General features: G+C 40.9%; 1 protein-coding gene and 1 long non-coding RNA gene across 7 annotated transcripts in view; one reads left to right on the top strand and one right to left on the bottom strand.

Moving 5' to 3' along the window:
* map7d1a (MAP7 domain containing 1a) overlaps nucleotides 1–24,946 on the bottom strand; it is a 42,510-nt gene that overhangs the window by 9,643 nt on the left and 7,921 nt on the right. Inside the window, exons 2-13 of one of the 6 annotated variants that reach the window (XM_042423858.1) lie at nucleotides 15,446–15,646; nucleotides 12,243–12,311; nucleotides 11,506–11,526; nucleotides 8,334–8,497; nucleotides 7,857–7,968; nucleotides 4,854–4,958; nucleotides 4,256–4,324; nucleotides 3,445–3,567; nucleotides 3,179–3,324; nucleotides 2,690–2,820; nucleotides 1,121–1,359; nucleotides 43–319 (exon numbers count right to left, since the gene is read on the bottom strand). In XM_042423858.1, coding sequence (XP_042279792.1) covers nucleotides 43–319; nucleotides 1,121–1,359; nucleotides 2,690–2,820; nucleotides 3,179–3,324; nucleotides 3,445–3,567; nucleotides 4,256–4,324; nucleotides 4,854–4,958; nucleotides 7,857–7,968; nucleotides 8,334–8,497; nucleotides 11,506–11,526; nucleotides 12,243–12,311; nucleotides 15,446–15,646 — 1,657 coding nt within the window. The remainder of the gene's footprint in view (nucleotides 1–42; nucleotides 320–1,120; nucleotides 1,360–2,689; nucleotides 2,821–3,178; nucleotides 3,325–3,444; nucleotides 3,568–4,255; nucleotides 4,325–4,853; nucleotides 4,959–7,856; nucleotides 7,969–8,333; nucleotides 8,498–11,505; nucleotides 11,527–12,242; nucleotides 12,312–15,445; nucleotides 15,647–24,946) is intronic. The other 5 variants (XM_042423860.1, XM_042423859.1, XM_042423861.1 and 2 more) reach the window with 5 other exon arrangements.
* LOC121905550 lies at nucleotides 143–11,117 on the top strand. Its single transcript, XR_006098437.1, has 3 exons — nucleotides 143–229; nucleotides 7,872–7,989; nucleotides 8,373–11,117. It is a non-coding gene; the product is annotated as an uncharacterized LOC121905550 (long non-coding RNA).

Here is a 24,946-nt window from a genome sequence, read left to right as displayed (position 1 = left end):
ATCTTTGACTATGTGTTCTGAGATATGTTAAACCCCTCTGACCTCTCCTTCTCCTCCTGTTCACGGCGCTCCTGCTCCTCCCTCTCCCTCTGTTCACGGGCCTGCCGCCGTTTTTCAGCCAGGATGCGAGCCGCCTCCTCTGGATCGTTGGTGCCTGCCATGGGCTTGGCTGACGGAGAGGGTGCAGGTGTCGCTGCTTGGACCGAAGGAGCTGAGTGAACCGGCTCAGGTGAGGAGGAAGTGGCAGTGGTTGTGGCTGGCGTGCTTGACGCATGGGGTGTGGAAGCAGTTGAGGATACTATTGAAACCACAGGAGAGCCTAAAACAGGAAAAAGGAGAGACAAAATGAGAAAATAACTTGGAAATATTGTGCTATGCAACTTAACAAAAACCCTCAATGTGACTATATGTTTCCCTTCACGTAATGACTTTTAAAGTGGTGCTTTCTCAATGGAGTGCTTATCAATCATCATCAAGTCTTTTCTCTTCACATGTACCCTAAAACGTTCTGTCCCCAGCACCTGAAAATTTTAAACATCTATAGCTTCAGTCTACGAACTTCCAGCCTGGTAATCACATAATTAAGGCTGATTAGCTCAGCCTTTTAGTGTCATGTGCGAGAACAGACACAGACCATGAGGCTGTGTGTGGCTCACTCCATGCACTGTCTTTGTTTTCATGCCTAATTAAGTCTGATGGTAATCTTTGTCTACTGCTCCTCGAAAGAAATACAGATTTTCCAGAGGCTCATTCACTTTTTCCATTAGATCTATTCTTCTTCCCAGTCACAGGAAGAGAACGAGCCAGACAGTTAAGAACTCTTTGAGTATATTAAAAAAAAATGATAAAAATAAAGTATGACTAAGCCATGGAAGGAAACAACCCAGAATACAGAGACACTGGATCAAATGGCTGGCCAAACAATGCTCTATTAAGAAAAACTAAATGTGAATAACATGTTTGCTTTTCTGGAGAAAAGGCTGACGATGACAAGGAACAGATCAAACTTAATTTCTACTGTTTCGCTTCACTATAACTAAAAACAGCAAGTCTTGACTGGTGCTTGAGCGTTTCAGTCTAGTCCTAAATTACCAATATCATCACTTTTTAGTGTACTCACTCTTTCTGTTCTCGGGGGTGGAGGGCCTGCGAGGCTCCTTCACCCTCTCGAGGGGGACAGGGGAGGAGGTGCGATGTTCTATCCTGGCAGGGGTCCTGGCTCTTTTGGGCCGGCCTTTAGGGGTCGACGGGCTGCCACGAGTGGGTGTGCGCTTTGGGGAAGCAGCAGAGCTGGGGGAGGCAGTTCTGCCCTTAGGTGTGGCTGGAGACGACGGCCGTTGTCTTGATAAAGGACTAGGACTGGAAGAAAGAAAAAATATGTGGAGAAAATTTAAGGGCGAGGGGAAACAATTATTCTCTTATTTAAACTAAGTTGGACATATTATTCTTTTAGACCTGGACTGACATGTTTGTTTGAAATGACCTGAAGAAACCTGACTTCAGCAAACAGGTTCACATCAGACAAAACGCACAGACGTTGCATCATCTCTTTAAGTGCATTATCAGTCAGCATCCCAGCAGTACACAGACAATGCAACACTTGGAGGGGATACATCCATTATACTGAAGAGGAGGGTTTTTTTTTTCCTCTAGGCCTCTGGCACTGACAGCTCAGTCAAGCCCTTTGTTGCCTTTTTGTTGAGTCAAAAGAACTGTTTTTTTCTCTTCCCTTCTGTCATGGACGTCATTTATTCTGTTGCCTGGGGATAAGAGAGGAAATGACCACTCGTCCTGAGATCTTTCTCTCTTTGCTTAGGCTCAAACAGTGCATGAAATACGCACGCAGACATAAACATGGTCGCCCTAGCTAACCCAGTTGTTGACCCGAAACAAGCTGTAGGTCAAGGGGATCTGAGGATAACCTTGTTACTACACCCAGTATTTTCATTATGAGGTTAGAGATTATTGTAGCTTTGAAATATATACCTTTTTTATATGGTGCTTATACGGGAGGTTGGAGCTTTCGCCAAGTTCCACACTTGCTCAGCATACAGTATATTCATTGTGCTCACTGAGTTAATGTTTGACCTAGACCTCTGTGATTTAGGGAGGAGTTAGGTTAGGTTGTAACAAAAGATTATTTTCATTATTGATTAAACTGCAGATTATTTTATTAAATAACACAATAACCATTTTGTCAATGAAATGTCAGAAAGTAGTGGCAAATGCCAATTATAATTTCACAGAGTCTGACCACCAAACCAAAATCCAAAGATTTTTAATTTACAATAATATAAAAGAGAGAAGAGCAGAAAATGCTTGTTATTGAGACTCTGGGAACCAGAGAATATTTGGATGTTTTACCTGAAAAATTACTAAAACGATTAATCGACTATCAAAATGGTAGTTAATACGTTTTCTGCTGATCAACTAACTGGGTAATCAATTATTTGTTGATTGATCAATTGTTTCAGCTCTATTGTGATTATAAACTATTTACTATCAGAATCAGAGTTCTGGTAGATGCAATTGCAATCAGTAATTGGTGGTAAATATTTTATAAATGGGGCAGGAATCAGCAGAGTTTTATAATAAAATAAAGGTAATAACTATAAGACAAATATTTTAATGTGAACTGAATTTGAGGTATTGGAAGTAAAAATGAAAAGAAATAAACTACATGTTGTACCTTGGATCCGGTCTGTGTCTCATACTGGGAAGAGACTGTCTCTTCTTCAGCACCTTCTCTTTAGTGATTGCACTTTTCTCTTTTTCATTCTCCCGTTCCTTGTCTTTCTTTTCTTTCTTGTTTTTATCCATCTGTATAACACAAAGAATGAAAAGATGTAAACTCATTTAAAAATATGGTTCAGTCATATAAAAACAGATATGTTATATGTATATGTAAAGAAGTATGGTCAGGGATTAGGTTTGGCTCTCAGCAGTAGTTTCTCAACAACAATCCAACACTCTCACCATTTAATTTTCACTCAAGGTAAGGTGAATGGTAAACCCACTTGTAGAAACAGAGTCACCTGTTTTGAATTTCATGGCTTTTTAGCTACGCTCTTCTTCTGGAAAAAAAGGTTTACTTATAAGTCCCTCGTTAGTGAGGAATGTGACTGCATTTGGCTGTGAGTGGAAAAATATGTAGTAAAAGCTAATTTGGCAGACATACAGGTGTGGAGCTCCGTCTGTGTTGGCGTTGGGTGATGTCTGGTGTGCTGGACGTCACCCTCCAGCGGTCGGAGCAGCGGTGGTGGGGCTGGTGGGCACACAGGGTCAGGGGACTGGCAGAGGCCGAACGTGGACAGAGAGGAGAGTCTGAGAAGAAGGGAAATTTTGTTAAAAGCTTGCCAACATCCACACAGTAGCATATTATAAAACATTTACTGTTTGACATTTATTACATGAATGATAATCCATATTTTCCCCCTAACTTACGACCATCTTTGCCATTGCTGAGGACACTGGCAGCACTGCGGCTCCGAGCAAGGAAAGACAAGGTCGGCGTCATCAGCCGGTCCACTATACTGCTCTCCCATGGACTCAGTGCAAGGTTACGGGCTGCAGGTAGAGAAAAATAGACTAATAAGTAAGCTTTTATATTACTGTAGCTTCAAAAATATGGATATTCTCAGTTGAACTGGAGCTCTGTTGTAAGCCCCAAACCATAGTACCAAAATATTTGCAGAGTCCTCCTTTTCATTACCCACACGCAGCAGTTGAAGTCTGAAACTTGTCACCAAAGCGGAATGAAAAGAAACTGTGTCTCAGGTCATAGCTCAAATGTAGCAATGTGTCTGCAAGCCACAAACAACCCAGTCAAATAAACAAAAGCCCAATAAGACACCTATGTGCCACCCGAAGAGATTACAAGAGAAGGGGTTGAAGAAAATAAGCCCTGTGTCTACTATAACCTTGGGCTGGTGTGGTACCACCCAAGAGGGAGTTATTTGAAATGTGTGTCTAGACAGTGAGTCAGTTATTTATAACCACAGACTTCAGCGTAAAAGCAGAGAAGTAAAGAGTGGAGACTCATCAGTATTTATCTGGAGTAGAAACTCCCTCCTCTGGCTTTAAGGTGTAATGATGAGAAAGATGTTAATGCTGAATGTTTTGGGTTGTAGAGAGGAAAGCGACAAGAGAGACAGAGTTGTTACCCATCCAATTTTTCCAGCTGCACAGAGGCACAGTACCTGCTCCGGGGAGTTTTCAGAATACATTATCTCCTAAAAAATGCTGACTCACTAACCACTTTTTTTCAAACTCAGAAGTTTCTCCTCCTTTGCAGGAGTACACCATGACCTGGTTAACTTCGGACCTGAAAAAAAAGAGCTGTACTCATCTTGAGCATATAGAAAGGTTGATTCAAAGACACAAAGTTGAGTCAAAGAAATATTTCATTTATAAATCACACCCACCTCCATATCATCAATAAATTTATGACAGTCCAATATGTTGTAATGAAAATGAGCAAAAAAGGACCCAATACAAAAAAACATCAGGAATGAAATGACTATCACCACAAAATGAACCAACCACAAGACAGTAACAAGACAGCAGAACAAAATATGAGCACTGTACATAACTCATATTAAAATATGAGCATGCAGAAGATGTCAAACGAGACCTCAAACCAAATTCTGGGCTGTCGAAATAAAAGTGGTTTTGGAGAATGAAAATGTTGTCAACCATCAAGCACAGGACAGGGACTGAAATCAGAAAGGGGAAGAAGTAACTGGAAAAAAAAAAAATAGATGACACTGATGGACGGGTTCGGAGGTGTGTTTGGCGGTGGAAGAGTGATGGACACAGTTAAACGGGTAGGGGTATTCCAGATGTTGTCTTACTTCTGCTGGGGGAGTTCCAGAGCGTGGCGGAGGACTTGGAGAGTCGCTTGTTTATAACAGAGTCCACGTGTTTGGGCAGGTTGACCGTTGACACAGAGCATCTGCCTAAAGAAGCCGAGAGAGCGCCACACAGATGTTCACACAGGTCACATGGTTGAGAGGCAGAGAGGGAACTTCTGTGGCGTCATGCGTTACGCTCAAACGATGCCTCTACAAACATACACCCACGCGCTGTAAAGACAACTACAATAACGCATTTGTAATGTGAGCAAGACCCCATTAGACCAGATTCCTGTATGATTTCATTATATATAATAACATCAGTTACTGCTTTACAGCACACACACGCACACAGTACACCATCTGTTAAAGAGCCTTTAGCAATAAAGCACAAAACATGTGCATCAAAAAGAACAAACAAACAGTAAAGGGTCACACATCACCCAAATTACAAAAACATTCTCTAACTTAATCTCTAGTGGTATCTTGCATTACAAAACTATAAATCAGTTTTATCGGCTGAGGTTTTTGATATAACTGTTTCTGAGATTTCTGCTGCGACCCCAATAAAACAGAATGAATAGAATTCAGTTTGTGGTGTGCACAGCATTGAAAAATGACCTTTAAAATATTAGCCAGCAACATTTTCCCAGAAACAGTGTCCCTGTTACCTTGGATAATCCACACCAAACACTGTAAACAGTTTCCATTGGCACTTTTTATTTGGTAGAAAGTAGATCCGGTGAAAACTGGTGGCAGCAAGTGTTGAGGATTATCCAGAGTAACTGGGACATTGCTTCACGAAAAACAAGTTGCAGCTGAGTTTTCTAAATGTTTTTTTCTAAATCTCTTATTGAGGTAAGTCAGAGAATACATTTTTGTCATTTGACTGAAATAACCCTTTAAAGTTATTCTACAAATTCTACATGAAAAGAAGAGCAAAGGTTTATGCTACTTCACAACAATAAGGGAACTCTGATTCAGTGTGTGGGTAATCCTTGTATCTATTTTAATTGTTTTTTTGAATCCAGCACCTATCCCACTGAAGCTTCGTGCATGTCCACACGGCTTCTCTGTTTACTTCACAACAATACCATTTCAAAAACGTCAAATACACTAAAGAAAAACCTTTAAAGATCACCTTTTTAAGCCACTAACACAATCCCATTGAACAAAGACAACCAAACAAGTGATGGAAAGCGACAACATGGACTGGCACTTCAGAAAAGAGCAAAACATTGAATCCTTGAGATCATCCATGTGCAATACTTGCATCTATCCCAAAGCTATATCCCTTTAATACACTCCAATCAAGTGAGCACCCTACTCTTTCTCAAAATGTCGTCAGAAATTATTCAGTAAACATTGCAGGTGCATGAATATCTCCGTTTCAAGAGACAAGGCTGGTGGAGGAGGCAGCATCCTCTTTTGATTGAGGCCAAGAGGGGTACCAGCATTTTCCTAAGTAACATTCTGAACTTTCAGCCATTCCACTGCTGCCTGTTAACGTTTACTTTCATCATCGGACAGACGGCAAGCTGGTGAGGGAGGAAGGAAGAGAGAGATTGATTTGAGTGTCAATAATTCCCCTGGCATATGGCAGAGGTGATTACATGACATGAGATGGAACACGGGACTCTTCAGATTTAGAGCTTTAAGTCGGAGGGATGGCACAATGGAACAGAAGCATCTATCAAGCTGCAGTGTTTACACACAATTTCTACAGTATTATCTAAGCTCTGCAGCTATTGCAGACTCTAATTTCATCAGCTGTTGGATTGTCAGGACATGCATCATTATGCATTAATAGACAACATGTTCAATTTGCTGCTCGTTGATAGAAACCTGCTTACTGCAACTGTTGCAATAAAACAGCTGAATACATTTTCACTGTGCGATCAATACAGTCTGGTCATGATCAGGGGCTAATGACCCTGAAGTGATATTTAAGGAACAAACAGCCTGCTTGGGCATAGCTGCAGTAGCTAGCTAACCTCAGAGGAAATGGTGTGTCAAGATGGAGGATTGTCGATGATGCAGCGAAGGCACACCACATTAAAATATAAACAGAACAAAACCTCCAGTGCTGTCCAAATCTGTTTGGGTAGCCTGACTGTGCACCTGCCAACATCATCCGGCAGTGTGCCTAATATACCGTACATCTGACAAAGAAAGCCACTTTGTTGTCAGGAATGAGGAGCAGGCGACAATTAATTTGGGATCATTGACATAAACTCACTCATTCGTTCACTCATCTTTGCAACTATGTTTCACATCTACAAAATGATTCGGTTGAAAGAGAGACATGGTTGTTTATGAAGCAAAAGTTTCCAAAAATGTGCAGTTTCCAGCCTCTCCATGATGAATTTTTATCATTAGTTTTTATATCCTTGCAAATTTAATGTCTTTGGGTTTTAGACAGGCAAAAGCAATTAAAATACATCAACTTAGGAAACTGTGATAGACATTTCCCTATTATCTGACATTTTACAGGATAAATGATTAAAAAAAATCAATGATAAAAATGAATTTTAGAAAATCCTCCTTGACAAATCTGTGACAGCAGAGCTGGCAAACAAGCCTTATCTAATCTAAGAAAAAAAAACTCCGCAAAGAACATTGTTTTTTATCAGATTCGTTTCATAGAAAAAAGGCTGGATCTTCGGTGAAGGTAGTGAGCTGCATGACAGCAGACTGATGGTAAAAGAATTTTCCTCTGATGGACTATTGAGGTTAATGGTACTGAAACTCAAGAGCCAGTAATGACGGTAAATGGACTGCACTTATATAGCACTTTTCTACCTTAAATGTGCTATGCATGATAATCCAAAATAAATAAAACTTCAACAGACAGAATCTATAGCCAGTGAAAGTGCTCATACATTGCACCAATGCTAATTTGCATCAACTGACGGTATTTGCAGTATGAGGCAGTGATGTCTTAGTGATTTCTCTTATTGGGGTATGATTTTATGTGTATCCAGGCTGGACCAATATACTCACTCTCTTTCTGGCTAGAGTTCTGGCTGAGGCCCCCGGCCCAGGACCATCTTTGCTGCCGGATTTCTGCCCAGGTCTTCTTGGTTGACCGATGGATGGCTGCTTCATAGCGTTCCTGGAAAGGATACAGAATCAGGTATCAGTCATTTAATGTCTAATGAATCAAATACAATATGCAGATCTGAGTAGAACAGTGTTTAGAGAGATCGTCCTTCAGCTAAAAAGCCTGGATTCAAGCACTCAGCTTGGTGGAAGTGTCCTTGAGCAAAATCCTAAATCCCCTACCCCCCCCATCTGCAACTGACTCTGTTCAGCCACCATTCCTGTGAAGGAGGGCGTTAGAATTTGTAGCCCAGGGCTCAATATGGTAGGACAGAAAAAGAAATGTGTGGCAGTGATTGTTTGAAACCTGCCACTTGATAAGCATCATGTCTCTACAACATTATTTTCAATCTAGCCCATGTTCTAGTCCAAACGTACTTTGTTCTTCTCCAGTTTCTGTTTCTGTCTCTCCTCCAGGGCAGCTCGCCGTTTTTCCGCCTTGATCCGTTGTTCCTCCAGCTTCCTGCGGCGCTCCTCCAGCTGCTGCTCCCTCAGCTGCCGTGCCTTCTCCTCCTTCTCCAGCCACTGGGTCTTTTTAGCAGCTAAGATGTGATAGAAGACATGGTCAGAAGAATAAGAAATTACTAAAAGAGCACTCGACAAAGTGCTCTCTTTTGTGTTTCTAAAACAGGTATAATGCGTATCCTCTTTTAATGATCCTTTCTTCGGCAGTTCTTCTGTATCAGTTTTGACTTGAAAGAGTAGAGTGATATCTGTTGAAAGCCCCTACTTGACACCAAAAAACATCTTTTGGTAAGTTGACAGTTTTCAAGAAAAATCCTGTTTGAATCTTGAATCCATAATAAAGAAAAGTCTAGCCTCTCTGATGTTTACTTCACATCTAAAGCTGTCTTTGAAAAAAAAGCATGTCACCCTTCACCTTTATCCCTCTTTGTGTTTGTGTTTTGTGAAAATAAATTCAATTACATGACTTTTCTACAGAATACTGCATAATGCCAAGTGAGACAGATACAGTACTTCTGAAGTTTTTATAACACACTAATCTCATCACGCCTCCACGTCAGCTTCAATAAACTGCACACTTTGATATGGAAATCGTCTCCTCATCCCTGAGCTGTACAAAGAGGGTGTAAGGAAGCTTTTTGCAGCTGCCTCGCTGTGTACACAAGTCACCATAAAACCTCCATGAAGAATCAGCCTCTGCAAGAAGGCGAGGCTTAGCTCTCTAAAGCACTTGATGCAACAAAAGCAACTGGTTGTGGATTTTAGATTATTGTGACAGATCATTGCAGAGATGCCGGAAGCTAGAGCGGTTAAAATTTATTGGGAGACACACAGTTCGGCTTTTATATTGGAAGGAAACAAAAAGCTGAGTTATACTGAGACACTGCTTGCCAGCACCTTGCGGCAAACAAAATATATCTGCTGCACTGCGTATCTCAGCTCATCACAGCTTGATGGCCTCGATTTCAGAGAAGCCACATCATTACCTTCCAGTGATACAAACCTTTAGGGGAAAGTGCAGTGGAAAGTGCTTCATAATTCACCCGTTGTGCTGTGATGAGTGCAGAGGGGGAAGGAGACTGCCTCAGCCGCCCACAAACGTGATGTTTAAGGCTTGCTAAAATAGATTACAGTTTTCCACTCCAAGGGAAACCTTTAAATTATTGTAAAGACTGCACACACTTCCATGCAAATCAAGTATGTGACAGCTCGTGACACTCGCTGATGTAATATTTGGATGTGACTCATTCAACAGGAGTGTTTGGTAATGGTTTTCCAGAATATAGGTGCTGGTTGCAGGAAGGAAAATGAGCTGGAAATTGGCTAGGGGCTTGGTGGTCACACTATACTATGAAGAGAGTCAGTCCAAGTGATTTCAGCTCATGGCTTACACAGTTTTCAATTTTCTCAGAGTGCCACTCATCGTAAGTCATTTATGCATCTATTTCAGGGCTTTCAGTGATAAACTGACGTCCAATTCTGAATATCTCACGTTAATATTACTTTAAAATACATTCTTCAACTGTCTCCTGACAGTGATTAGTACTGACAAGTAACATCGGGACCTGGTATAGTGAAGTCATTAAATAATCATAACCAGAGGGCTGCTCTAACCATGGTACATGAAGTATTTATACCATTCCAATACAGATGGACAAGGTAGGAGAGTAGTTTCTGTGCAGTTGCAGCCAATTCTCTTATGCAAGTCTCTCAAAGCTTGACCTAAACGTAACAAAGACCCAATAATATCCAAGATGGAACATGTAGGGATTTTCTACTCATGACTCTGTTATTACTGAACTTGCAATACTACTGATGATGATTGATAAGCTAAGTCTTCCTGGACAAGATCTCCTTTTAAGCTGATATTGTAAACACAAGCTTTGGAAGGATCTCATTTTTATCCAAGTCTGACTGAGAGTATTAGATCAGACCAGCACCATCTGGCATGCCCCAGTGATCGCCCAATTAGACCGATCCACGCTATGAAGTATGTCAAACTCATCTCACTGCTGTCGAACACACAGTTGGATTAGACTACAAGGCATTACTGAAAGTATGAGTATGACAGTTTAAAGGATGGATTAACTTAAGATTTCCTGGAGAAATGTGCAAATGTGATAAATATAATATACTGTAGACATCAGTGTTAACCAAAAATGTGAATATAACACAAAGTCCACCCTGCAGATAATATCCTGTAAGACTACCATAGTAAACACTATATACTTTATCTGTGCAAGATGCAAAAATACATTATCACCCAGCTCTGTATCTAAACTGTGTGATTTCTGTTTGGCTATAAAAAGTTGTTTAGATGCAAATTTGCAGCCAAGATAAATCTGGCTGCAAGCTGAAGCTAAAACCTTCCATTTTCACCAGTAAGATTGTAATCATAGCTGCATGTGGTACAAACATGCTATATTTAAATACAAAATTCAAGTTCTGTGGTGTCTGCAGTTGGATGAACAAAGTTCAAATTCAGAGCATGCTATGTCCTCTTCTATGTGAACTCCAAACTCTCTGTCTAATAACCATAACAACATAACATAATTTACACATAAATGATTGGTTATGTGATCAGTCTATGGCTACATGAATTCTATAAAAGACATATTGATGATGTTCAGAGAGAGAAAAGGTTACAATTAGTTTAAATTTTCATGGTAAAGACAAAAGAAGACAACCATGATTTTTTTTTAAAAAAAAGTAACATCACTTGGATTAAATGAATGAAACAGCTCTAGTGCTGGGCAATATGACCGAAACTCAGTGTTATAATTCTTTTATGTACAGTCTTTACCTTGATGATCAATAAATCAAGTTGCAGCTTTGTTTTAAAAGAAGAGGTGGAGGCAAGATGAGGCAAAGCGTACAAATGGATGTTATTTTTAAGGGGACGATTCTCAAAGTCATATGAGAAGAGCTTTTAACAAATTTATCGACTTGATCGGTTTATTGCCCAGCTCCAGGTAAATCTACTGAACTTAATTTAACTGATACATCCAAACCAAACAGAATGATGATCAAAAATGGGCTTTCACCACCACCACCACCACCACATACAAATAGGTGAGTGGCTTACCTTGTAACTTGCTGAGCTCTTCTGCAGGGGAAGGAGTGAGAGAAAAGACATAGGCAACTGTCAATCATGCAAAGCAGTGCACGACCAGCTTGTAGCCGGGTGATAACGTGGCAGCCGTGTGTTAAATGAAAATAAATAAAAAGGACTTGGGCAATGAGATACAATACCAACTGACAAAGTATAGCAATGTCACTTGTTATGAGACCCAAGTACAAGCTACTGAGGAGATTTTTCTCCAGTCGATCAAAAAACCACCAACTAAAAATTGGGAAAAATTGTTGATGACTCAATTTCAAAGTCATAGATATTCATCACACCACAAAAATGCAAACTTACCAAAACAAGATAAAAATGGCACTTCTTTGTCAGTATGAGAAAAATCTCAGTTAAATTAAAATTGCATTAACATACATTTTAGTGCAGAGGTGATCTAAGGCGCTGATTACTCAAGCATACAATAAGCAAATGTTTTGACTTTGCTCATGAAAATTTCAGCATGCATGAAGAAAATGGTAAAATGGTGGTTTGGCTTTTTGCTAATTTCAGTCAGGTATGTGCAAAAGCCTCAACTATTCTTTTATCCTCTCCAGGTTTCTGTGCTACATGTGCATGCCATATGCAGCCTAGAGCCAACCCAGTAGCAACACAACTGCAAACCAAAAATAAAAACTGCTTTCACCCCAACACTAGGGGGAGTTCTCTTCCTGTGTAAAAGCTTTGTCTTCCCACCCACTTACCCAGATATTTGGCCTTCTCCTCTCTCCGCTCCTTGGCAAGCTGCTGCCTCTCCTCTGACCTCATGATGTCTAGGATAAAAAAAAAGAGAAAAAGGGAAAAAGTGTGTACATGAGAGTACAGTCAGTATAGTCAGTTTGTATCAAATCTAATCAATTTGGCCAGATAAGCTCTCAGACACATGGCTTTTATTAATGTTGTATGTTTCCTTGCAGGTCAAGATCAAGACAAACAGTGAAGACACATTTTTTGCAAATTTACAACCTCTGCAACACCAACACATCATGAGAGTAATTCAATATCTGAGATTCATGCCATACTTCCATGCAACTGCACAATTAAAATTAGATTAAATTGAACTGGTTAGTCAAGCTCACCTCAGCTGGATTCATTCTTTGAGAGCAATTTGGGTAATGCAGCGAATATGGAGTATAATTACCTGAGATAATTTCCTCATTCCTCGAAAAAAGCATAACATGTGTCTTATTCAATATATCAAAAAGAGTATTTTGTCAACAAAGCACTAAATTTACCTGTAAAACTTTTAGTTTTTTTGTGCCATCAGTCATTTTATCAGAATACTCTGTAACACACTTCCCTCAATCCAAAACTGTCCTGATGCAATGACGATGCACCTGCCCTCTGATGAGCATGAATATGAGTAAATGTTTTCCTCAATGCTGCTAAGTCAGCGTGGCAAGGGCTTTAAACTTTTAATCACCACAAGGAAATGTATGTCACAAGACAATGACAGGAAACTGGCAATGTCAACACTTCAACATTGATGCTCTCCAAAGGGCAGCTGCCAGTGAGTGCTATATTCTCTGGATTGAGATAAAAAAAACACAAAGAGCAAATGTTTGAGGAAAACTCTGCAGGCAAGCTAGTCTCCTCCAAATGAAAGCTGCAGCATGTGGCAGACCTACTAAATCTCCTATGCCATCTGGATGTCAGTGTATGTTTGACTGTGATATGTTATGACCAGAGGGGAGCTCTTACATATATCTCATCTCTGTGTGACATCTAATGTCTACTTTCACATAACATTCCTCACAAATACCTGACCACTCAGTAAGACAAACTCAAGGGGAAGAGAGGTGCATGCAAACACTGAACCATCTCAAGAATTCAAACAGCATCCTTTCATGATGGCTTGTGCTCCTTCTTGGGAAACATTCATTCACTCTGACTTTCCAAAGAATGAAAACCTTTTACAACCAAAGTGTGTAATTACAAATGAAGACATGCTCTGAGAAAATAAGTACATGTAAGTACTAATACATGATACAGATTCACGACATAAATCAGAGTTTTTGACTGTGATTTCCTTAAGTGTATCATCCTATATCTCCTAAGTTGTTTTAGGTGGCCCATTGAAATTAATTAGCATCCATTCAAAAAGATCATTTCATAGTTACTTCACTCTTTCAGAAGTCTGCATAGAATTGCAATTTGAGGTGCAGATTGTTCACACAGATCATTTCTCGACCACCGGGAAACACTGACACAGGCTGCAGTCTTGATCTTCCTGGAGTCTTCACACCACATCATCCTCCTCAATCCTCACAGACCAGATGTTCAACATCAAACACAAAGGAACTCATCCTTCAGCAACGTCTAATAAGGGGAGGCGTGAATCAGAAACACGAAAACAATCTGCCATGCAGCCTCCCCTATGAACAACCTCTGACCCACTTTGATATTTATAGGACTATGGAAAGCTCATGTGCATGATGTTGGACGGTGTGCTATGCTGCTGTTTGCAACTCACTACCATGTTAATCATATCGTCACATGCACAAAACTTCAGAGCAGAAAAAAAAAAAAGAGCGGTCCAGAAAATACTGCTATGTGCAGTGTTTGGGCTCCAGACTCTACACACACACACTGACATCTTCACAAAATGTCAGCTCTGTGTTATTTTGTTTGCCTTTAAATCAGGGTACAAAAGCAGCAGTGCTGTATAGTGTGATGTGCAACTCAAACTGGGCAAATCCGATGGACACACAACAGGAAAAAGAAAGCATTCTAATGTGTTTAAATTGGTTTCTTTCACTATTCTAATCTGACACAACACCCTAAATTGTAAAAGTACGGAACAATCATTGACGTGAAGAGGCTCTGATCAACAGAAGCAAATCTCTGCTATCAAGGGAAAATGTTTGAGACATGACAAAATACAGCAGCTTCCAACTTCACTACAAGCCTCAACATTCAATTTGACTAATTAAGGGGCCACAGAGTGTTTTCATCTTCACCAAACTCCTCAGCATGGTGCAAAACCTCCTAAGTAATGAGCTTTGCGGAAACAGTGGAAAAGGAACTTGAAGGACAAAAGGGAAGTGTGGGTCATTTTTGGAATCAGGAGACTTAGGACTCAACTACATATTTCTCTAAAATAGACTAGACTTTGGCAAAGAACACAAAAAAAGACTTAGGAAAACTGGCTAAGGTCATATGAAGGGATCCAAACTGACAGAACTGTTATAGTTTCAGGAGCAGTTTGGGACTTGGTGGGGGTTTATCCCTGTCACCTCACGCTAAGGGAATAAAGACCATGACCACTGTGAATGGATTAATGGATAAAGAATAAAGGGGGAGAGAGAAAAGAGGCTTACACTCCCAAAACCCTCAAACATGTTCCTTAGAGTTTGCATGTGCTGTTAGCCAATGGCTGTAAGGAGTTCAAGTGGTGGCATTGTGGAAACAGCTATGGTGCAACTACCAGGTCAAAGTAAATGCCTCCTTGGCATCAACCACTGAAATGGACCTTCAGCCCACCTTTCATTAGAGACTGGTGCATGGCAGTGACTAGCATTGACCGCCCACTTACCAACAAAGCTCATTTGTCCATATTTTACTGGGATATTTTCTTTACTAATTTAATTCTGCCTGAAATCTTCTAGCCCTGCTTAGCAGCTTCTGTTCCATGTTTGTTCCAACGATTAAAGATAAACTGCAGCAGCTCTATTGGATTTAGCTTCAGGTCTGAAAGCATGTGGTCATTTCTACTTCGATACTAAAGCATTGCCTGTCTCATGAGAGCTGACCTAACTCCAGCAGAGTGCGGATGTATTGCACCGTTATTAGAGCATAGCTTTGTGTCCGTCCACATCCAGCTTCCATTATGAGTTTCACCTTGAAGGAACTGAACACTATACACATAACATGAATACTTCAAAGCAACATTTCTGTTCGCCTTTACCTCTTTTCGACTTAGGGACAGGGGATGCCGGTGATCCAGGTGATCGAGGAATGACATCAGGTTTTGTGGGGGTGGTCAATCTCCGGTTTGTATCTTTCTTAGCTGGAGACTCCATTCTCTGGGTGTTGTCTGTCTTCGGGGGGCTGCTCTCCCCCTCCGGATCAGGCCTTGTGGGGTTTTTGATCAGTTGTGAGTGGGGAGCTGGTCAAAGACAAAGAATACAAAACAAGTGAGTAAATGACAAGGTAAAAGGTAGAACAAGCACACAGATGGAACCCAACCAGTTAGTCCTCATTCCTTTCACTGCTGGGCCTATGAAGGAGTTTAGGGTGGGTGACGTAAACTTCCTCAAGAACTGCACTTATCAACTATAAGGGGTGGAGTCCATGGCTACAAGAGAAGACTGTTTTCTTTGAGAAATTGTTCAATTTGATAACTCAAATGTTAATACTGTAACAAAATAATGAAATAGTGCACCACCAAAGAAATAATCTAAGCTCTTCTTTTCCTGTACAATGTTTCTTTCAGTTGTTGAGCAACATTATCTGCTGCAGATTACACCATTTGCTCAGAAGCACAAGATAATAGGTCTTAAGCCTGCTCCTCAAACTCTACGCCTAATACCACTTCTCTGCAGCACAGCTGATTTATCGACAGTCTGGCCTGAGCAAATGGCCTGACTCTCAGGCAGAACAAAATGCAGTAATTGCTTTTTGGCATCCAGATGATTCTATTGAGGTGAAATGAATTTGCTTAGGAAAACAGAATCAATCAGAATCAATGATCACCCTCCCAGGGAGTCAAACTTTTTGATGAGAACTACTCAATAACAGCCAGTTTAGGCCCATCAGTCATCTGTGCTACCAGAGATTTTAAAGGATTCTTATCAAAAGAATGGCTGGGCTGGTTTGTTGGGACTGCAGCTTCACTCAGAGCACCATGACTCACATTTGGCAAGCAGCTGAACTTGAATCTCCTACTCAAACATTAGTTTGCCCAGGCTTTGACGGCCAAACAAAGACCGTCATGGGAGGGACACTTGGCTTTGTCCACTCAGCACTGTACCCCTGCGTTCCCTGTGGAACCATGTCGGAGCACAGTTCCTTCTGCATAGTCTCTGAAGGTAAACACTGGGGCAACATGCTGTAAATTATTCAGACTTTGGCTAAAAACAACACAGACAGTAGGGGGCTGTCACAGAGAGACAGTGAGCACACTGAAGATTTACTATACAAATGCTGTGCTATTCAACAGTTTGCATAGAAGAGAACCAATGAGGAGAGAGACCAATGCTGTGCAACTTCAAAGAGAATTGATTATAGCTTTGTGTAGAGTATGCAACTGTACAGTGTGCTTCTTAAGCCATAAACATCTCCTCGAAGACAGGCCATATTTTTTTTTTCAAACAACTTGCCCCCTTGTGAGTAAAACTCTGATTATTATTGGACAGAGGTCTGCATGAACAACCTTCAGCCGAGTAAACAGGTCAACTTCTCACCACTGCAGCTACAGATGCCTAGTAGCACTCAGTGAGATATCAGGCCTCTTGGCAAAGATTGTCTGAGCTCATCTGGGCACATGGAAAAGCTATGTCATCAGTCTGGGAAATGGAGGCTATTACTGATGACCCTTAGTTGGATGAAGCCTGATGGGCAGAGTCTGTGTGGGTCTATGAAAGAGTTCAGCTGGGAGACAAGACACTGTGTTTCCCCTGTCAAAGCATGCCACTATTAAATAAGCATTCCTTGGGCAGTGATGTGCTCTGACAGAGAGGGGCCATTGTTGTGGTCTCTGCATGGCAACGGGACAGCAGCCAAAACAGTGCAATGACAGTGAGAGGGGAGGTTGGGGGGGGTTGGTAGTGAGATAAACTGAAAGTAGAGGATAAATACTTGATACTTGGTGGGAAATTTCGATGTGATTTTGGAACAAAATGCAACTCAGTCAGTAATGTACAATGATGATTAAAACTGAAAATTACCTACTGTTATTTGTGCAAAAAATGAAAAAGCTACAACACCGAACTCATCATTTGCAAACAACTTTATTGAGAGCAAACTGAAACCGACCACTCCTGGCTTTTCTTCTTCTGTTCTTCTATGTTACTGTATTGCGATCAAATCTGTCACTTTACATAGAAGACTGCATGTGATTTAATATCTGCAATTATCAACTGATTCTCTACATCACTTTTGCAAACAAATGATGCTGCACACAACCCCAGTTGTTGCACCATTGTGACTACTAAGGTGAGTCTCTGAATTTATCATCTTAAACATTTTCTAACAGATCCCTGCAGATATGACAACAAGGTGATAGGATTAAGTGCAGCTCTGAGAGATGGGCATTGTATTACCTCATAGCCTGTGAAATTTTCCCATACACCTGGGAACTGGAGCCACAAAGAATTGGCTGGCTGACAGGACTGTAGGCAACTGGTCAGACAATCACTGTGATCTGTATTGTCAATGATGGGGAGAATGAGAATGTAACACACACGGGTACGTAGGTGGCGCTGACAATGAATACCAATGAAACCTGAGGCTCTCTGGAGGAAAATAGGATGGGAGCTGAGGGAGAGGACTGCTGCTGCGTAGCAAGGGACTGAAACAAGGGCTGATTGATGCAGGCAGCTCAAACTATCTGCACCACCAGACAACTGGAGGAATGGAGTGTATGAGACATGACTAAGAGTAAATACAAAAAAAAAAAAAAAATCACAGAGAGTAAGAAAAGGTAGAGCTATAGCTGCACCTTATGATTGTTTACATTATTTATTAATATGCTGAAGATTTTTTATTGGTTGATTAATCAGTAAGTCTATAAACGTTTTTTTTAAATAAAATGATTGTTGGTGCTTGGTTTTCTTTTGATCAGCTCATCAATTAATCGACTCATAGTTTCAGCACCAGTTACAACATTTAAAATAACAAAGAAGTCTGCTAAGCTGACTCACTCAAATTCCGGGACTTGTGCCTGTCCTCACATTGTGATGAGTACAGTGACCTCTTACAGCAAACAAGATTGAGACAACCTCATGCGGTGCTTTGAGCAGAATGCTTAAGTAATATTTGCTCAGATGTACTAAATGCAATGGGGAAATCTGTTCAGAAATCCAGGATCTGTGTTCTGGCTGTTCAAAAAATATGAATTGAGCAAAGTTAATCAAATTATCCGGTTTTTACAGAGTGTTCTGTGTTTGTGTGTGAAATAATTACAGAAACAGGAAAACTTAAGCCTAAGTCTATGATATTTGTACAAATCTTACACCAGAAGTTGCTTGTATCATCTGAGCAATTCCTCTTTCACCATATTTACACTCCAGCTTCCCAAAGGTACTGCAACCAGGGGACAACTACAGCCGAAAGCCATTAGACCACCCTCTTGTGACATCACTTACATTATTCATACTCATAAATCAATGCAGACCAACTTCCTGTGAGATGCTAGAACCTCCATCAAGCCTGGACATGGAAAAACACTTTGGTGTATCTTATTATTGGAAGGCCAGGGACAAAGATACACAGGACATTTGGTGAGCATTTCACAAGCTAGGTTACATCTCAAGACAGGTAGATGGTTTTGGTGTGCACCACCAGTCCCTCTTAAGAGGTACTGAAAACCTATTTCTTAATCAGCTTCTTTCTATAAGCAAAATGGTTGTACATGATTATTTTATATGCAAGATTTCTGCATTTGTGCTTCGTCAGTGCTCCTCTCCCTGGTTTGAAGTTGGCAGGAATCTGTTTCCACATACTTACAAAACAGTAATCAGAATGTGATGACAGTTGTTGGGTACACTGTGATACTGAATAAACTATACCCACATAGCCCTGATAAAGCAGATCAGTTGAGTTTTGGAGTAATAAACTCATTACTTTATAAATAATGAGATTTTTTCTAACTTTAAATTTGATTGCTGATTATTTAATCACAAATTTTAAATGTTTAAAAAGGGCATATCATGCACATAAATTAAATTTGAAACCAAGCTTTGAGGTTCCTGAAGTTTTAGAGAAGAGACATGATACTCCACACCTTCTAAGTATAACTGCCACTATGCATCAGCTTTGACCCATCTGATGGTAGCATGTAAACTACAACCTAGAAGCCTCTGAAAGCAGTGCTGTCCTGGCAAGGTTGCTTTGTTTTATTCTCCTATTTGACAGCCATGAGACCCGAAGTGGGTCAGACGAGGTTCAGGAATCTGTGGCATGCTGTGCATGATCATTGGTTGAACTTTACACCGTCACCCTGCTCCACAGCTCAGTTGGCCCCCTCATGTCTCACCATGGGGCCTCTCTTGCTGCAGGTGTCAAACAAAGCCTGAGGCACTCAGCTGAATCCATTTATATGCAAAAATGCTACGATGCCATATCTGTAAAAGTCAGCAGATACTGTAAAGGAAACCTTGCAGAAGTGGGTATATGCATGCATGCATGAGCACAGTGTGGGAGCAGAATGGCAGGTTGAGAATCAGCAGGTAATTAGCAAACACCCAGTGCTATTTCCCAGTTAGAAGCATGTTAAGTTGGACAAAATAAATGTGCAACCTCAAATTTGGGTTTGGGCAAATGTAGCAAAGGCTAAGCAAAGCTCATACTACATTCACTCTGTTCACTCCAAAGTGCAATTACAAAGGAATTTAGTCCTTAACAGTTTGACTGGTGATATTGTGAGTTAAGAGCCAAGGCAAAACGGGGCAACTGGTAATACTGCCACAGAAAATGTGATTTAGCAGAAATCCAATTTCACAGCATATTATTTTGTTAGAGCAGGTTATAAATACACACACCGCAAAGCCTGCTTCTTCATGTACAGTAGTGCTGTCCCACTAAAACCTAAATCATAGTCACCTCCAAAGCAGGGCACAAGAGCCCATCCAGTTTCATCATTTTAAGAAAACTAGTAGAGTAGAATATTTACGACTAAACACTAAGTACTCCATCATAAATATTAAAAAAAAAAAAACACAGTGAAGCAGAGAAGACAGAGAGGTTATGTCTGGAACATTATGTGCTCACTTCATAATGGAAGCATTTTTATCTCAACACCAGCTGTATAGGCTTCAGATAATATTTCACACCTATTTTTCTACCTGTTCATCAACCTCATAGAGAACCTGTATATCTGAGTAAGAAAATCTTGTTTCTTCAGAGCAGCAGAGCACAACACATGACTCACTGTATGACAGAATCAACAAAGTATGACAGCACATTGTCATGACAGTGTTTGCTCATTTACAGCTTAGAGAGGGATGCTTTCAGTTGAGAAGAGCTATAAAAAGCGACAGAAAACAAGCATCCATTCCAAGTGTCGAGTAAATACATACAGTATGTTAATGGTAAGCTTTAAAACGATCTTAGTTACATCATAGTGGCCAGTCATGACGAATACAATTTACAACTGCTGCTCATTTCCATTTGTGATGCAACATCTAGAGCACTGCCAATGTATTTTTAAGATACAAGGCAGAGTAAGAATATAGGACAAGATATGGAATATTTATGAAGCCAAGAGCTTCATCTTACGCACAACTCTTTCTGTATCCTGCCAAACAGATAAGAAAAGGAGTGACTGCATAGATAGTCCACCAACTAAATTAACTAAAGGTTTATATACCAAGGATACAGAGAAGCTGCTAAACCTAAATTTCTTATGAAGTAAGACTCTAAGCACTTTGTAAACAGGGCGGAAATGCAGCACATTCTCTTGAATAATGGAAATGAGGCAAACAAGAGGCGAGGAAACAGTATTGAGTGTGAAATCAAAAGACTGGAAAGGGAAAAGGGCGGCAACAAAAAAAAAAAGAAAAGAGGAACTTGGGAAACACAGGGAGAATGGATCTGCATCTCATTTGGGATGGGCCAGGGGACTAATGAACTACCTCATCGCTTACCCCTCCTAACCCGTTGCCCCTTCACCCTGTTGTGTCCCTCCTGCACCGAATAGGGTGATGTAAGAGGGCAAGGGGGCCCAGACACACAGGAAGCGCAGTGTAAACAACAAGCACTGACGCTACGCCAGACCGGGCCGTGTGTGTGTTTGTTTAAAAGGTCCAGGGTAGCAAAGTTTTCAATAGATGCAGATACTAGATACAAAAAACAGCGTTAAAACATGCAAACGAACCACACATGGAAAAGATCCTTGGGTACTCTAACTGAAGTTGCACCTAATAACTATTTTCTTAAGGGATTAATCTATTGATTATTCATCCAATTATTTGTTTTATTTACAAAATGTCAAAAAAATAGAAGAAAATGGCAAGTTCCCACAGCCCAAGTTGATATCCGCACATTTCTTGCTTTGTTCAACAGTCTAAAACTCAAAGATATTTAATTTACAATAATGTGAAACGGTAAAATGTAAGTAAAAAGTAAAAAGTCTTCACATTTGAGATGCTGGAACCAAAGAATTGTTGGTATTTTGCTTGATATAATCTAAATTGTAGCCACATTTTCTGTATATCTACTGCAAATTTAAGTAATAGTTTGTTATCTTGATACAACTCAGTAAACAAGGACTGAATGCCAAATTAAAACTGGTCTAAGATATCTGATACAGACTGAAGGAACCTAGTCATAAGACTACAGCTGATGTCAATACAAAAGGTGTTCTGCATACCAACTACAAGGCTGAAGACACTTCAAGAGACAGCATTCCTTCATGGCATGTCAATCGGCCAGTGAATACTAATGTCAGTGACCGCAACAGCTTTCATCCCATCACCTGGCCCAGGCTGAGGACAATGCCTGGCATTTAGCTGCTGCTCTTTCCTGCACCGGCACTGATGAAAGGCTCCGCTGATCTGAACTAGCAGCAGCTCCCTGGGGACCCTGCATCTGCTGCTGCCACCAACATGCTCCAACGTCAACGGATAAGTAACCTAAACAGCCTGACCAGTGGTCGGGTAGTTTAGAGAACTGCCAAACTCAAGCCTTTCTCAATGACATCAGAGGACAAGGAGGGATTTCTGTGCCGTACAGGCTGCCATTCATAACTGGAAGCAGTATATCAGCATGCCAGACAGTCGCTCCTGGCAACCTGCTGAACGTCCCTTTTTGGGGGGTTGGGAAGTCAGAGCATGATCTAATCCTCACTAGTCTCAATGTTGGGTTTTTCGGTCCCCTGTCACAATCCAGGGCCAGTTTTTAATCAGAGTACGATGGGAACTATTTGTATGAACGTGCATAGGAGTCGCTTGGGATTGTTTGTGTGGCTGTTTCTTTTATACTTGTCTATAAATGTGTTTCTGTTTCCATTTCAAACCCACCTACCCACAGGAAATGAATCAACAAAACAACTTGCTTGGTGCACGCAGGTCCACACAACATGCTGGTGAGATTTGGAGGGTGCTTGCATTGGCTCCTGCGTAGGTTTATAGAGATGTTTACTTGTATCTTCGGAAAAGCATAAATCCAGTTTAAGAGGACGTTCACATTGTCAATCTTCACATTAAGTTTGAAATACATACAAGGGGCTTCAATGTCCTGGGGCTGGCCAAATAGCAGCTACAAAGCTGACCAGTCTTAAAGCTACTTCTAACATCTCAGTTATCTGTAAAAATGACTTAAAAAGGACCTTGTGCAAATGTGTCCTCTGTAAAGACATGTCAGGAGTATTCCCTCTCTGCTCCTGAAGCTTCTCTGGGACCAATCAATAGAAACAGGTAATAACTGGTGACATTCTTCATCAGGACAGCATTGTTGACATTTTGAAGGACCTGAGACTGTGTGTGTCCTTGTCTGAGGTAGCTTGTTTGTCAGTTTGTTCCAATATGGTTATTTTCCTAAACATTACCTAAAGCAAAAATCAGGCCCTAGCAGTAATCTCATGACCCTTCAACATACAATTACATCCAACAGTTATCATTAACTGGATTTTTGTCTCTCCACGCAAGAACCCAGAACCTTTCTGCTGGCAACATGGACCAATCATGGCTTTTATAATCATAGGTAACTATGAGGAGGCAAATCCCACACACTCTGTGACAAGGTTCAAACATTTCCATCAACAGAAACATGAAATGGCACTGATCTTAAAATGTTTTTTTTAATAATGTAATTTCTTAGAAAGCAGGTACAATAACTAAACGAATTGCCAAAATGTGTCAAAGGGTGGTTTTGGATGACATATAGTACACCTGCTGAGGGATGTGCAGGGAGATCAAGATGTGTTTACAGTATATGAAGCGTGCCCTTTAGCTGGACAGGGACTAGTCTAATATTAGCAGATAGGTCTGGTGACTGGAACGAACCAACAGACGACAGAGAGCACACAGCAGCCACGTCTGGGATATTTTCAGACTTGGTAGAGGTGGTAGGAACAAGCTACACAGTCCAAATCAAGACTTCCCTCCCTTTGTCCTTCCTCCACTGTCCCAGGGAGATAGGCGGTACGGCTGACTGATGATAAATTTAAGCTACACCACTGCAGCATCAGCCTTCTTCCTGTGTCACAGTAGAGACTGAAAGACACAAGGGGGTTAAGAAATGCAGATGCTTGTTAAACAGCACATGTGTATGTTTCATGCTTGTTCATTGAGGAGGTTTGACGTAAGAACAGCATGTTTGGCATTCAGTCACTTAGCCAAGCTGCAGCAACTGTGCAGCATCTAGGATCAAACTCAGTCCTAGACTATCCTTTTAATTTGCGTTTTTAATGTTTTATACCGTATTTCTTATTTGATTTTTTTAATGCACAATGCAAAGCACTTTGAATTTGCCTTTGTGTATGTCTATGTAAATAAACTTGTCTTGCCTTTCCTTGGTCCAATAATTTGGACAACCTTTTGCCACTGTCTTTCCAGTTTCATTATGTGCTGATGCAGTAAATTTATTGGTTATAAATGTCTGCATTTTGCCCTGTGAGTCAAGCTGTTCATTGCAACCTGACTGTACAGCTTGGTTCACACTGTTATTACCTTAAAAGTCTGCAAAAAACCTTGGGGTTACACTAGGTGACCAGCTGACCTTCACCAAACACAACATGTCTCCCAGTCATGCAGATTCACTTTGTATAACATCAGGACAATTTGGCCATACCTGTCTGAGCATGCAGCACAATTCCAAGTCCAAGCACTGGTCATCTCACGACTGAACTGCTGCAACTTGCTCCTGGCTGGACTACCAGCGTGCACAGTTAAGCCTCTGCAGAGGATTCAGAATGCAGCGGCACGTCTGGTGTTCAACCAACCTCAACAAGCTCATGTCACACCTCTGTTCGTCTCCCTCCAATGGCTCCTGGTGGCAGCTTGCATCAAGTTCAAAGCTTTGATTCTTGCCTTCAAGGCAGCAAATGGAATGGCACCTTCCTACACTGAGTCACTTATCAGGCTGTATGTCCCCTCCTGTCAACTCTGGTCTGCAAATGAACAGCATCTGGTAATACCATCACTGCCTGGTAAGCAATCACTATCCAGACTCTTCTCATTTGTGGTTCCACAATGGTGGAATGAGCTACCTAGCTCCATACGGTCTGCTGACTCCCTTGGTACATTCA

Source organism: Thunnus maccoyii, chromosome 10, assembly GCF_910596095.1.
Source record: "Thunnus maccoyii chromosome 10, fThuMac1.1, whole genome shotgun sequence".
Classification (NCBI taxonomy): domain Eukaryota; kingdom Metazoa; phylum Chordata; class Actinopteri; order Scombriformes; family Scombridae; genus Thunnus; species Thunnus maccoyii.
The sequence above is the reverse complement of the archived record's forward strand: the minus strand, read 5'-3'. Positions and strand labels throughout refer to the sequence as shown.